This window comes from Phaethon lepturus, unplaced genomic scaffold (assembly GCF_000687285.1).
Source record: "Phaethon lepturus isolate BGI_N335 unplaced genomic scaffold, ASM68728v1 scaffold57128, whole genome shotgun sequence".
NCBI lineage: Eukaryota > Metazoa > Chordata > Aves > Phaethontiformes > Phaethontidae > Phaethon > Phaethon lepturus.
Window position 1 is genome coordinate 11,262 of NW_010556685.1, and position 13,977 is coordinate 25,238.

Sequence of the window (13,977 nt, forward strand, 5' to 3'; positions counted from 1 at the left end):
AAAGCATAAATGATCATGAATATTCACAATCCCTTCAACAGTAGTGGTACTTTCATTGCACCTCTGATGTCCTGGTCTTAATCCTGCTTTGTGGGGCATATACTGCATTACTGGTACTGTACTTGGTACTTTTTATTTACAAAGTTTTAATTGTTACAAAGTCTTAACTTTTTTAATAGGGTTCAAATTTCATTTGAGATTTTATAGCAAACATAATATCCTACTGGTATTTGAAGGCACAAAATACCTCGCTTTTAGACATATTTTAATTGTGTAATTTTGCATCTGAAAACACAGATTTGTGGGAGACAGGGAATTGCTAAACCACTGAAGCAGTTTTCCAAATATATCTTTACTCAAAAGCCATCGCTGGTTCTTGTTTGTCCTTGTTGCAGATGGTACCTAGTAATTCTCAGAAGCAGAGAAAGTCTCGCCTTGTACTTGTGCCTTATGATTCTGTAATTTTTCTAGTCCTGGCATGCATGGACCCATGATGTCTTATTTAAAGTGCCACTCTAGATTTGCCACTGGGACTAAGGGCATCCTGAGGCCTCTTCCACCACCACAGAAGGCAGGAAGAATTACGTACTCATTACAGAAGCACTTGCTGTAGTTTGCGGAAATTTGGGAGCGTTTTATATGCTAAAACTTTTAAAAATATAAAAAACGTTATATCCTAAAACTCCTGCAATATATCTGCACTGCAAAATGAAGATGTAATTTCAGTGTGTTTGTCATCTGGTTACATAACTAAAACACCGTTCTTCCATCTTTTTGTTGCTCTTGTTACACAAACTAGCTAGACTGACCTACCACAATTACACTAATGTATGGAACAGCTTTGCCTTCATGTATATACACACACCTTTATAGGTCCTGGGCCTGACTGACCTCTTCTGACCTTATGCAGTTATTAATTAATGCCACTGATAAATTAATGTAAAGTAGTAATAAACAGGGAGGAATGTCAATAAAACAAAATGGAGTTAGTTATAATACCTCCGTTACCTCCAGAATTCATTGCAGTGGAGTTCTAGTCTTGACAAAGGCTTCTGGATATTTAGGGTTTATAAATATAAAAGTATAAATACAGATATACTTATTGGCCAAGAAATTCAACACATTTTAGAACTCCTGCTTGTTCAGAAAGTCTTTGTGTTGCCCAGACCCCCAGAACACTTTCCTAATGTTTTCCCTTAAAGTGCTATGCAGTCTTTGTGTTCTAGCAAAACAATAACATCAGACAAATGAAATCTTAGTTTCACATCTCATTAGGAAAATAGCAACATTATCAGAGCCTCTCTATAACGCTGAGTATAAGCCTCATGATGGACACGATGGTTAACATTCACCTCTGACATCTTGTCCCAGAAAGTACTAAGAAGTATTCAACAGGCAAATATTCTTTTTGGAAATATTAAATACATATCCTACCGGTACTATGTACCAGAATAATATCTACGTTGTATAATACCCGTCTTCTCTAGGCCTGCATAAGGCTCCTTGTTATGCCACAACTGAAAAGAAAATGGGAACTGAGGAATTTTGTAACTGGTTTGCTTAATGTTAGTCAGTATTTTTTATATGTTTTAATATATTCCAGTTACTCTACAGATGTTGTACAAATTAAAAACATCAAAGGTCTTTGAAAAACAGAAACTGGGAGAAGGAAAAGCAACAGCTGAGATTGTGGAAGAAGATCCTTTTGCTGTTCAGATGATGTGCTGGTGTCCTGAAAGCCGAATTTTCTGTGTGGCAGGAGTTTCTGCATATGTGGTCGTTTACAGGTTCAGCAAACATGAAGTAAATACTGAAATTGCAGTAAGTCCTTCAGAATTTTACTCTCTTAAAACAGAACATAACTTCTAAATCAAATTGCCTTGCTGTGTCCGTGCTTATATAGTTGAATAAAATTAATATCAATCTGTATAAGTATAGGTTTAGGGACATTCAATTTTAAACCTTTTGAGTGAAATCTTGATCCTACTTAGGATTTGTCCTACTTTTGTTAGTGACAAAAATATAACTGAGTTTTGGAAGCCAACTCTCCACTTTTTTGCTTTAATGGTAATATACAGTACAGATTTCAGCTTTTAGGAAAAATCTGCTTTTAGACTTTATGATACATTAAATCTCTGTGTACTTACCTGCTCTAAAAATACTGGCTGCTGTATGTTTTTATCAGATAATGTACACGGAGTGTATACATAGTAATGCTGTTTTTAACTCAAGTATTTAATCTCTTTAATGTGCCTTTATAGTGTTTATACCACAAGGGGACTGAAAATTATCATTGGCTTCAAGAAAATAAAAAGAGTTGATTTTTTTGCTTGCTTACGCAAACTTTGTTTCCCTAAAAATGGATGCTATATGACATACCAGATTATTTATGGCTAAGCACTTGATGTTTTCCTAAGCTTTCTGTTGCTTGATCCTGTTCATATACTCGTTTTTCTGTTTCCGTATCTTAAGCAGTCACCTTGGTTCAGGCAGAACCTGGTACCTACCGCTGTTGTACAGCAAGTCTGACTTTGCTTTAAACCCTGCATTTTTGCACAGGAGCCACAACCACTGCGAACAATGTGGCTGAACAGCATTTATAATTCTTAAGTCTAAGAAGTTTAACAGGAGGCTACTCTGAAGGCAACGCCAGACTAAACATGACTGCCTCCCCCTCCGGCTTGCCGTTCTCTGGCGCGGGAGAACAGTTTGCAACTCCGGACGCTCTCTTGCCAGAAAGGATTTCATTGCATCTGCCAGCTCGCAGCAAACCCCAGGGGCTGACACAAAATTTCCCTTCCGTTTTCCACTTTCCCTGATTACAGTTCTTTTCCTTTTCACGCTATTTTAGTGTACTTTAGAAAGTCTATAGTTCTAACCTGGCAAAAACTTGTGTCACTTCTGGCCTGTAGCCATGTGCCATCTGGTAAGGAAGTTCGTTACATATAGCTGTTCTGTTGTTTTCCTCTCATTTTTTCCCCCCAGAGGCAATTATTAAGCTAGCTGAGCATATTCTTTCAGGAAAGTTATAAAACTAATACGCACTAATTTCACCTTACTGACCAGCTCATGTATAATGCTACCAAAATTACTACATTTCAGTATTCTTACATTGTTCCATAGCAAATGCACCTTATCTTTTATTACCTATCATTTAATTTCTTTATTGTTCTGTCTTGTACTTTTGTGGATGAATTGCATCAGAACTGGTATTTTCTAAAGTGTTATAATGTGTGCAATTTAACAGTTTCTCAGATTTCATCTGTAATTAAGAACCATTTATATGAGGAATCGTTCTCTGAAGGGTTGCTTTTGTATGACCTAATCTTGGTGGCATAGTCACTGAGTTCCCCTGGGTTTTGTGCAGCCCTGAGATGGGCCTCATCTCTTGGTTTCTGCATTTTTGCTGCAAGCATTCAAGTCTTCACTCTTAAATGGTAGGGGACTTTTTAATAAAAAGTATGGGACTTTTGTTTGCAATGTGTACCTTACTTCAGGCTGCCTGGCTTTGTCTATACTGAAACTGAGCTGGTCAGTCTCAGGATTTCTTTGCTGCCTGAGGTGAGCCCAACTTCTAGCACTTCAGTGTCCTCCCTTCTCTAGCAGCCAGGCTGAACTCACCTTGAGTCCAACCTACCAACCCCAGAATTTTAAGGACCCTACGTTGGTTTGACTGCCTGACAACAGTCTTGTAATGTTATCGCTGTGGTAAATGGGAACCATGGAGGCTACTCAAAGGTTTCTCCATGTAGCAGGGAAGTGTGCTGATGAATATGCCTTAGAGGTTGTGACTGGGATTTCCTCAATAGAAGAGTTATTTGCATCATTCAATATCAGATCCTGGAGGCAAGTAGTACGCATGAGACAAATTCTGCTTCGTACCTAACCTTGGAGTCATTGCCATGCAGTTATGTAAAAAGCATTTGCTGCTGTTGTTGTTCTTTTCTTATCTGCATCCACTCCATCCTGTCTCAAAGGGATATCTAGGTATCTATTAAACATGATCACTTTCTCAGGGATCAGTCTTCCGTCAGTGAAGCTCATCTTCAAAGCTCTTCAGAAGAACCATAGAGAAGAAATTTACACTACTTTGAATGTAGAAAGGAAAATTAACGCACCTAGTGATAGGATCCTCCAAAAAGATCTTTACCATGTGTCAAAATAAATTTGTACAACAGGTCTATACCTTGTCTGTTTTAAGGTCCAGTCAAAGAAGGGACCACAATGTAAAACAAATTCACAGTCATGTTATTAGCCTAAATTTTTCCTCTCTCTGCAAATGGACAATAGCTAGAACTTAACAAAATTAATTTTAATAGAAAAAGGAAGACACAGAGAAAGACATCCAAAGAATGATGAATACACTTCTAACATGGCAAGCAGAATAACACACTCCTCAACAGTTATTCCGGTCCTGTATGAAGATGAAACAGCATTATAAATTGTTTAGGTCAGCAGCAGTTACTTCCAGGGGATTAGATTTTCCTGAACTCAATATTCCCCTCATTAGTCTCTGAAGGCAAATGTTGTCCATAGGTTTCTTAGCTGATTCAGGTAAAAAAAAATCCATGGATTTTGCAAGAGAAAACAAAAGTGAAATTTTGAAAAAGGACCCTTTCTTTTCTGATTGATCAGAATCACTTTGTTCTGAAACCTTCTGTGTTTTAACGCAATGGTTGAGGAACAGGAGGGCCTTCAGTACTGATCTTTATCTCCCGATTCTCATAAAACTTAGCTATTTTCATAATACTGTCATATCCATTCTGGTACAGATGATGTCTCAGTGAGAGATCAGTAACTAAGATGGAGTTTGCAGTGTCTACATCTGCAATTGCTTCTGATCACTTCAAGGTACCGGCACTGCAATTACTATGCAGCTAGCATCCCAACACCTCATCTCTTTGAGGGCTGTACCTTGTTTCTTATTCTTTTCAAAATAGGGATCTCCTTGGACAATTCATGAGGTAGAAAGAATTGCCCAATATTTACGGTGATGCTTTGAGATGATTACTTATATAGATTTGAGCTCCCTCTCCAGTTTCCCCTGTGTTTTGGAGTCCTTCAGGTAAGGTTTCCTGAATGAGTGAAAAGAACTGAAGGGTGGTTGGGCCTGGGTGGTCTCCTTTCCCCTATCTGGAGAGCCCAGAAGGAAAGGAAAAGGTAACTGGTTTGAACTTTGCTTTCTAGGATCTGCCAAACTCATGTTCAGTCTAAGGAATACGGAACTCTGTGCTGTTATCTCTGATTTCCTGACCCCCACCTATGGGCAAATGAAGTTTGTTCATCAGTACTACCCACACTCTCAGGCTTCTGCATCCTGGCTAAAGCCTCTCATGTAGAGACGCTGTTGTACTAGCAATAAGGAAGCACAGCTGACAATCATTTTTGTAATGAATTTGCTTAGGAAAAAGATAGGACAATAGGCAGAAAATTTTCATGACATCTATCCTGAATAGTACCTACTTATGCTGAAATATTATTTATTTGGGGGTGAGTGGTTAACTTCTCTTTTGTGGAAACTGGTATTCTTCCCTTTCACTTACAATAAAAGGCTTGAATCAAAGTCATGGCTGGAAGAATATAGCTATGTATTTCTCCGTCAGCGCAGGGTAGATGACTAGTTCCTATCTGGTGTTGCTGTTAGGCTGTATAAATAACAAATGACAGTATTCTTTGCCTGCAAATGATAATGATAAATGGGGGGGGATGTTTTTTAAAAAAGGCTTACTGATAGCTATTTGAAAGTAACAGAACTTTCAGCAGCTTGCTTTATTAAATTATAACTTAGCTTTTTATTTATTTAAGTCATTAGAGGTACGACTTCAGTATGAAGTAGAAGATATCATTACTCCTGAACCGGAAATAATTCCTCCATTTCCAGATGCCTCCTCCCAGTTTCCTTCTTTAAAGAGCCTTTCAGGCAGTACCAACACTGTAGCATGCGAAGGTACGATGAAGGATAGTATCCCATGTCTTAGGTAAGTCTATGCCATTGTTCAAAGATTTATCTTTCTAAAAAGCATTCCTTTCTGTTCTATTAACAATCAGTCAACTAACACGAAAAAGAGGTTGATCGTATGTATGTGACACAAAAAGAGAAACCAGAATATGAAACAAACAAAAGAATTAAGGCAAAATAATTAACAAGGTATTTTAAAGGGCTAGAAGTAATTATGGAGAAGATAAACAATTACAGTAAAGGTTCGACTGTAGTTTTCCAATATGATCTAGAAGCAAATCTTCATCTCATACCCACTATTTTGAATGGAAAACAAGCACTACAGAATAAATCAAGGAATTTCTGAGGAACCTTTTTTCAGTTTGGAAAGAGATTTCTATAAAGCAGACATGTGCAAAGCTTTCCCTCCTTGATTAATTAGTATAACACTAAAATCTTTCTTTGTGAAAGAATTATACGCATTTTATGGTGTGTAAGGGATGGAAATGGCATTCATACTCAAGAAACAATCTTTAAAATATACAATTATGAAACAGTTTCACTGTGTGGAAGTGTATATATGTTTAATCTTTAGAAAGAAGCAAATTGTTGTCTGCTAGGGTACACATTGCCACTGTTTGGAGTAGATTAATATGTTCTTACTAATAAGGCAGATAAATTATGGGTTTGAGTAGTCTCAAAACAGAATTCTGTACCAAACTCCATAAACTGTAATTTTCCAGCAATTATAGTGCACTGCTGATAACAATTGCTCTCATTTCAGTGAATTCATTATTATTTCAGTCTAATTATTACTAAATATTTTAAATGCCTCAATTATTTCAAAAGCGGTTTAAATGAACATTGCCTGACTTTGCAGATACTTTGTCTGTTGAGCTCCCGAAAACAGTGTTAGCATTTAAAAGCCATATCGTGACATTGTTCTTGCAAAGTTAACAGTATTTTTTTGGCATCCTGTTCATTTGCCCACCTCATGCAGTCAGGCAGTTGAACCTCAGACCTCAGTTTAATCATTAATGTAAACCATGAAAATCTATAGAAGAGGTAGAGAGAAGTTATTAAAAAATCCCAATGTGAAATCTATTTACGACATTGAAATCAGCAAGAAAGCGATCAATTATTTCAGTAGCTAAGATTTTCCCTTAAGGGATCCTTATTTGATTTGGTCTGGGGAGGAGAGGAGTTGTTAATCATCTTGGATACAAAAAAGCTGTAATGAAGCAGTAGAGATTCTGCTGGTTAGTTTTTAGAAGTTTGCTTAACTCCATATAATCTCACATTAAGCTGGCCAACTGATTTTTGTCCCATTTTACACAAAGTAAATATAAACTTATTTTGGCAGAGAAGTGATTTTTCAAAGTCAAAGTAATTATATCACTAGAACTGCTGGCATACTCCCTCTTACCTTTATAAAGAAGTATAGTGTGTACACTCTCATCCTTTTCAATAAGGGAAGTCATATAAATAGCCACGCTTTGCCCCGAATCCCTAAGCGGGTCCATATTCCTTTTCTGTCAAAAAACTTCTGCTCTAAGAACTATGATGATGAGATGAAAGTAGTGCTGGAAACACAGAAAACCCAGTGGAGACCTGGGTGATGCTGTTGACTTTATATGCAAGTCATTCAGGTCGGCAGCAGTACAGAATGTAAGATACAGTGATAACATAAAGCTGCAGCCACCTACAAATGGAGGGCGAGTGCACAACTTGAAGTATATTGATAGTTGTATATACATAAAATTGTATATGCAAACTAGCTTTTAATCCTGGCTCCATTGTGTTTACTTTCATATCTGCTTCTCAATCTTGTTACAGCAAATGGGTGGCACTCCACACGACGTAATTTTTGCTAGTCAGAAGTCAGGATGACCAAATGTGTTTGTGCCTGCAAATAGTTACTAGAAAGCAAGTGATTGAAGGGGCTGAAGCAATTAAAACTTGGCATTTTTCTGAAATCAAAAGTAAACACTACCAAGAGAGTCAAGCAGCAGTGTGGAATAAATACTGTTCTTGCTTATTTCAGAAGACTTTATAATCAAATATGCAGCTATAATAATATAAGAAACTGATTTATTTGTTACTAGCCAGTTAAATATTTTTGACGTAAACGCTGTTGTCAAAAAGCTGTACCCAGAATGTAAGTCTTTGTTCGAGACTTTTAGTATCATCCCAGAATGAGGTCAATCCAGGGTTTTGACAGTAGCTCCAAGTAGCTCCAAAATGATAATGAACTGCCTGTGATTATCTCATGAGGAAAACTGAAAAACAAAACTTGGCAACGATCAAATTCAGTGTAGTATAACACGAACTTGTAAAGGAAATCACTGAAGTATCTACATCCTTCTGCGCATACTCCTTCAGTCTGTTTAGCCTTATAATACAAATACTTCAAAAAAAGCCATCCAAAACAAGGTGAAGAACATTATCAACATTACTGTTCAAGCAAGATGGTTAGTGAAACCAGGGAAATGGCTTCAACATCCTTAAAGATGTTTTTCTTAAAATGGAAGGTGTCACGGGAACATGGGAATGACAAACCAAATCATGACATCTGAAACGATTTTATTCCAGTCTCACGGTCTTTCACCAACTACAACTTATTTATGCTTAGAGAAAATCCCTGTGAAATAACATCCATTTTACCAAAGAAGATCCTCAAATTTGCAGTGAAAAATAGAAAGAAAGGTGTTTGCTTTTTTTGCTCAGATAGCAACAAGCTGAAAGAAAACTTAGAAGGCACTTCAAGTTCTCTTAATATTTTCAGCATGTTTTTAAAAGCACATTGGAAAAATAGTATAATAAAAACATGGTTTAGAAGATCAGAATTAATTCTGCAGCCATTGTCAGTCTCACGGTAGTTTGTTTAGAAGAAAAGGATAAATGCATTGCCTTGACAGATATTTGTTGGAACTCCAATAACTCCAATGAATAACACGAATACCTCAAAGTATTGCCATTATTGCATAATATCTTCTTTCAGTGTATCATCATGTTAGGTTCTACCAGTCAAGAACACACATAAAGCAGTCATATGGAAGTGTTCGGTTCTTACTCTCCCCCTTAATACATACACCTTCACCACCTACTTTGCAAATCACTGAACTTGCCGTAACAGAATATGAAGTATGAAGAGGTGTTAACAATTATATCAGATTTTACGTAGGAAGCATTCATTCATTAAGACCAGATCACATATTAGGTGATTATTCTCCTAAGAAGGAAACAGGACTTGTTTGCACTAAATGGACAAATAGAATTGTCAGGTCCATAAGTCTTGAATATGCAATGGTGGGGTCCGCTGCAGAAGGGTACATCTTCTCATCTTCTCTTGCCTCTTTGCTTTTTTCTGTCATGCTTCACTTCACAGCAAAAAAAGTACCAAAAGTACAGAAATATCCTGTTTCAAAGTTTCAGAAGAAAGTATTTTAGCTTTTCCTTTCAAATTGATTATTCATTATTAATTTTTAAGTGTGCATCATATAGCGTAAGAAAATACTCTGCAAAAGGAAAATCAAACCAAAACGATTAAGCAAAAATTATTTTTATTGACTCCCACCTACATCTTCTCTACAGCTGCTCTTGTAGGGAGTGTTGAAGTTTTCAGATTGGTTTCTGCAACACAAATGAAAGTCAAAACCTGGAATTCCTCCAAAACACCGTTGTTCTGATCGGAATGCCTCGTCTCCCTGTACGTGTGCTGCAAGTGCTGGTGCTGCTCTGGAGTTACTAAGGGATTGTGCTTGACTAGTGTTTTCTCAAGAGAAGCAGTTGTTATTTATGGCCCAGTCTGTTTGTTTGTTTGTTCTCATTTTGTGCCTCTTCTTCCTAGTGTTAAGACTCGACCTGTGCGAATGCCTCCTGGATACCAAGCAGATCTCGTAATTCAGTTGGTGTGGGTGGATGGTGAGCCTCCACAGCAGATTACCAGTCTTGCTGTGAACTCTGCCTATGGACTGTAAGTAACTCAAAATTAAGATTGCATTGATTTATTGTTTATTGCACTAAATCGTGTATTTTCCAATTATACTTTGAAGTTTCCTGCAGATGGTTAAAGTCAGAGTATAAATAATCAAAAGGTGCTATAACTCAGATTCTTGAGGAAAAATTATTTGAACTCACATAAAGATTGTAATATGAGATGATAAACTGCCATGCTTGCCAATATTTCTACTGTTCCTATTTAAAAGACTGAATCTCTTCAAATTATTCTGTCCATCCTTTCAAATGAAATCTAATTACCTTTCAAATCTGTAATTTTAAAACTTATTCTGAAAGGATCACAAAGGTGAAATACATTTCGTAGCAAATGGGGATGTGATTAAGTGTTAAATGTCATTTATCATGACATCATATCTTAGTTGAAGTTGTCTTCTGAAAACAGCATTTTTATGTCTGTGCTAATCTCTGTTTGCAAGAGAACTAGAAACCTGAAATTGAAAATCGAATAAGGAACATTCACATGCTAAATTCTGTGTAGAAATGCAAGTGAGTGTATCTGTGTGTAATTTTTTTTCCTCAGGCTCAATTTATTTGCCAATTTTTAATGTTTTCTCTCACTGAGAGTTGCCCAGATGTATTAAAATAGTTTTCCTTGGAGAATGTGTTACTCCAAAAAAAACTCTAGGCTGTAGTGGGTGTTAGGTGTCTGACTCCTACTGATTTTCAGCAAGTCCCTTGACTCTCTTCAGAGACCTTGGCACTTTTGTGCAGAGCCTTTACAGTTGTGCAAAAATATTGTTGTTCGGGGGCTGTTTTGTCAGGTCTTTGGCCTGAATTTCCAGAGAGTTTCCTATTCATGGAAATTCTAGAAATTTCTTTTGTTTTACCGTACCAAGATGCATTTGTCACTTGTGCAAATTGTTGGGTGTTGCCTAATTGGTTCCCTTGCAGGTCTCAGGCCTGAAGGCAGCATCTGACTCCAGGAACAATCACACTGTTCTCTTACTTGTAAGCGGCTCATTGTTCTGAGTTCTCCCAGTACTCACAGTGGTTTCCGAAACACACCTGATTCAATCAAATGCTTTAAATTATCGGTTCCTTTGCTGGGAGCAGTAATAGTTTACAGGACAGCCTCCTTTAAAACACCGTATACTAAGTACATGAGTGCTTCAGAAATAAATGCATGTATTAATAAAAAAGCCCCATAACCTAAATTTAACTTTCCTACAAAAGCAACCCAAGAAAGGCCTATTTCTTTAAATTTCTTCTGCAGTCTCTTCTCTCCCCCTCTCTCTTGCCTCTGTCAACTTTTTCCTTGGGCCTATATAGACAAGGTACAATTCTATCTTTCGTCAGAATTTTTGCTTAATACTTTAGTTTTCTCCTGATATCTAGCCTCACAATGTGGAAAAACTGTGCCACTTCAGCCTAAAGCTTGAGGCTATGTCATTTTTGCCATGCTATTTGTGGGGTTATTTAGGTCATCTTTTGCCCGGATTTTTTTCCTATAATAATCAGTTTAACTAGGAGGAAGGCATAGGATAGTAAGTGTGTTCTGGAGTGTCTGCTTCCATTATTCTTTTAATTACTTTGATTTCTGTAACTGTATACTTCAAATAATAGGAACTTAGTGTCCCTGATGTTACTGGAGCCATGAAACAGGTCTAAAGCAGGATATAAAAAAACGTTATCCCTAGAAAAGATAAAACAATTCAGACATTGTGAAATTTTATTTAATGTAATTTTTTTGCTTTTAACAAAGCTTTTTAACCAAGCTACAAATTTAAAATCTTAATACCTGCTTTATTTCTGTTGAAATGAATCATAAAAAAACTTCTTTATGTTATGAAAGCAGAAAAGAAATATTTACAAAATGTTTCAAGTACAACTGAAGATCTACAGGGTTAAATACAAATAATAACTTTGTTTTAAAGTATGTTCTGTTGGCCTGAAAACAGTCGCTGAAAATTTGTACCAGCTCCTGTGATAAAAATTTTCAGCCAATCTACATATTAATTGTCAAGAAATGTCTGATGAGGATTTTATAAAATTTCCGTGAAAGATACCCACAGAATAGAACATCTCCTAGCAACTAATTCTACTAATCACTCAAAATTGAAAAATTCATTGTGCCTATTTTGTATTTGATTTTGTGAAGACTTGCAATGTTAGCAATTTATCTTAAGCCTTGTTAATAGTAATGTCTGTCTAAATTTTCTTATAATTCCTCAGAAGTGTTATAATATTAATGACCAATTTCTGATTTTTCTTAGTAAAGTAATTTTTTTAGGTATAAGAAATAATGTATCTATTCTTGTGTGTGAACTTAGAGAAGTTTAGAAAAATGCAGACCATGAAGTGATGATCCATTTTGTTGATTTGCTGTCCACAGAGTGAATTATCTCTTCAAGAGCTCTTCTTGTGACTCATGTTTTCCAAAATTAATAAATCTCAGGTTAATAATTTTCAAAATGTTAATGACTATAATTTTTGTTGCCTAAATTATTAGCAGATGAGATGGACACTCATCATTTTTATTCCTTTATTCTCCACCTAGAACACAGGCACTTATGAACAGAGGAATTGCTGTCACACTTTACACCAGTAATCTTTTTTACTTCAATATCCTTTCTCTGACAATGCCTATTAGCATATACTTTAAAGCAAAATACAAGCATGCCAAAACCAAATAGCAAAATAACTTTTTACTATTCTTTCTCAGTCAATTTGTGTCAAGGAACATGAAGACATATAAAACTTTGCATAGAATGGTCTTCTGGCAAGTGTGACTGGTAGTGTTCCTTTTTGTCCCAGGAAAACTCTTAAAAGTTATTTTGTTCTTCTATTAATCAAAACAGGTTTAGTAATTTCTGAAACAGATATTATTCTCCATTCATAAAACATGGAATTTATTCCTCAGTACACCTTATGATCTTTACACATAAGCACAAAACATTGCCAAATAAAAGTGTATTTGTACACCCTTTAAGCTGGTATATATTGGTAGCTGCTTAAGCTACAGATCAGTGAAAAGTCAATGGGGAAAAAAAGACTATGTTCATAGTATTTCCATAGATGCCGTACTAAAGTCAGTGTTAACTCAAGGGTAGAAAACATGGTGTAGTAACAACCAGCAGAATTCGAGCCACTGTTGTAGATGGTGCCTTAATTTGCCAGTTTGACAAATAAGAAAAACTCACCTCATTTTCACCCTTTACCTTTTCCATTTGCTATATGGAACCCTCTTTTTTATAATGGAAGCAGAGGAAGAAGAAAAGGTACAACAGAGGAAAATGTTCTATCTACCCTGCTTCCCCTTCCTCCATCTCGTTACTTCTCGCTTTCCCTATTGTTTTTCCACACACAAATTCATATATCTCCTTTAAGATATTTTAGAACTCTATTAACAAGAGTCAGGTGGAGGTGAGTGCACAGCTCACTTTTTTAGTGTGAACTGAGTGCTTAAATATCTTGCAGGGCTTTGAACAGACCATCTTAGTCACTTTTGGCATAAAATGACAAAACTTGATCACAAATGATTCCTAATCTGATTGAGCATGGTTTGGGGTTTTGAGTTTCCTTGTGGCTGTACCTGTAATCCTTTCACTCTGGAAGTTAAAACTGCAGTCTGACAGAAAAGGAGAGACTTCTGCAGAATAATTGTCAGTATATAATATTCCTGTCTCAATGAAGTCTCCAACAATGCAGTGCAAGAGTTTGGCATATGTATCCTGTGGATGGTCACACAGAATCACAGAATCTCAGAACACTAAGTTGGAAAGGACCTTCAAGATCATCAAGTCCAACCATTAACCCAACACCACCATGCCCCCTAAACCATGTCCCGAAGCGCCACATCCACACGTTTTTTGAACACTTCCAGTGATGGTGACTCCACCACCTCCCTGGGCAGCCTGTTCCAATGCTTAACCACTCTCTCTGTAAAGACATTTTTCCTAATATCTAGTCTAAACCTCCCCTGGCGCAACTTGAGGCCATTTCCTCTCATCCTATCGCTAGTTACTTGGGAGAAGGGACCAACATCCTCGTCACTACAACCCCCTTTCAGGTAGCTGTAG

At 36.7% G+C, this 13,977-nt stretch overlaps 1 protein-coding gene across 1 annotated transcript in view; it reads left to right on the forward strand.

Annotated features, from left to right (window-relative positions):
- The window catches only part of LOC104625006 (syntaxin-binding protein 5-like), a gene marked incomplete at its 5' end in the record, with an annotated part of 19,838 nt that extends 9,920 nt beyond the window's left edge, over nucleotides 1-9,918 (forward strand). The window contains 3 exons of the mRNA XM_010292524.1: nucleotides 1,604-1,821; nucleotides 5,806-5,978; nucleotides 9,789-9,918. Coding sequence (XP_010290826.1) covers nucleotides 1,604-1,821; nucleotides 5,806-5,978; nucleotides 9,789-9,918 — 521 coding nt within the window. The remainder of the gene's footprint in view (nucleotides 1-1,603; nucleotides 1,822-5,805; nucleotides 5,979-9,788) is intronic.
- Nucleotides 9,919-13,977: the final 4,059 nt, after the last annotated feature.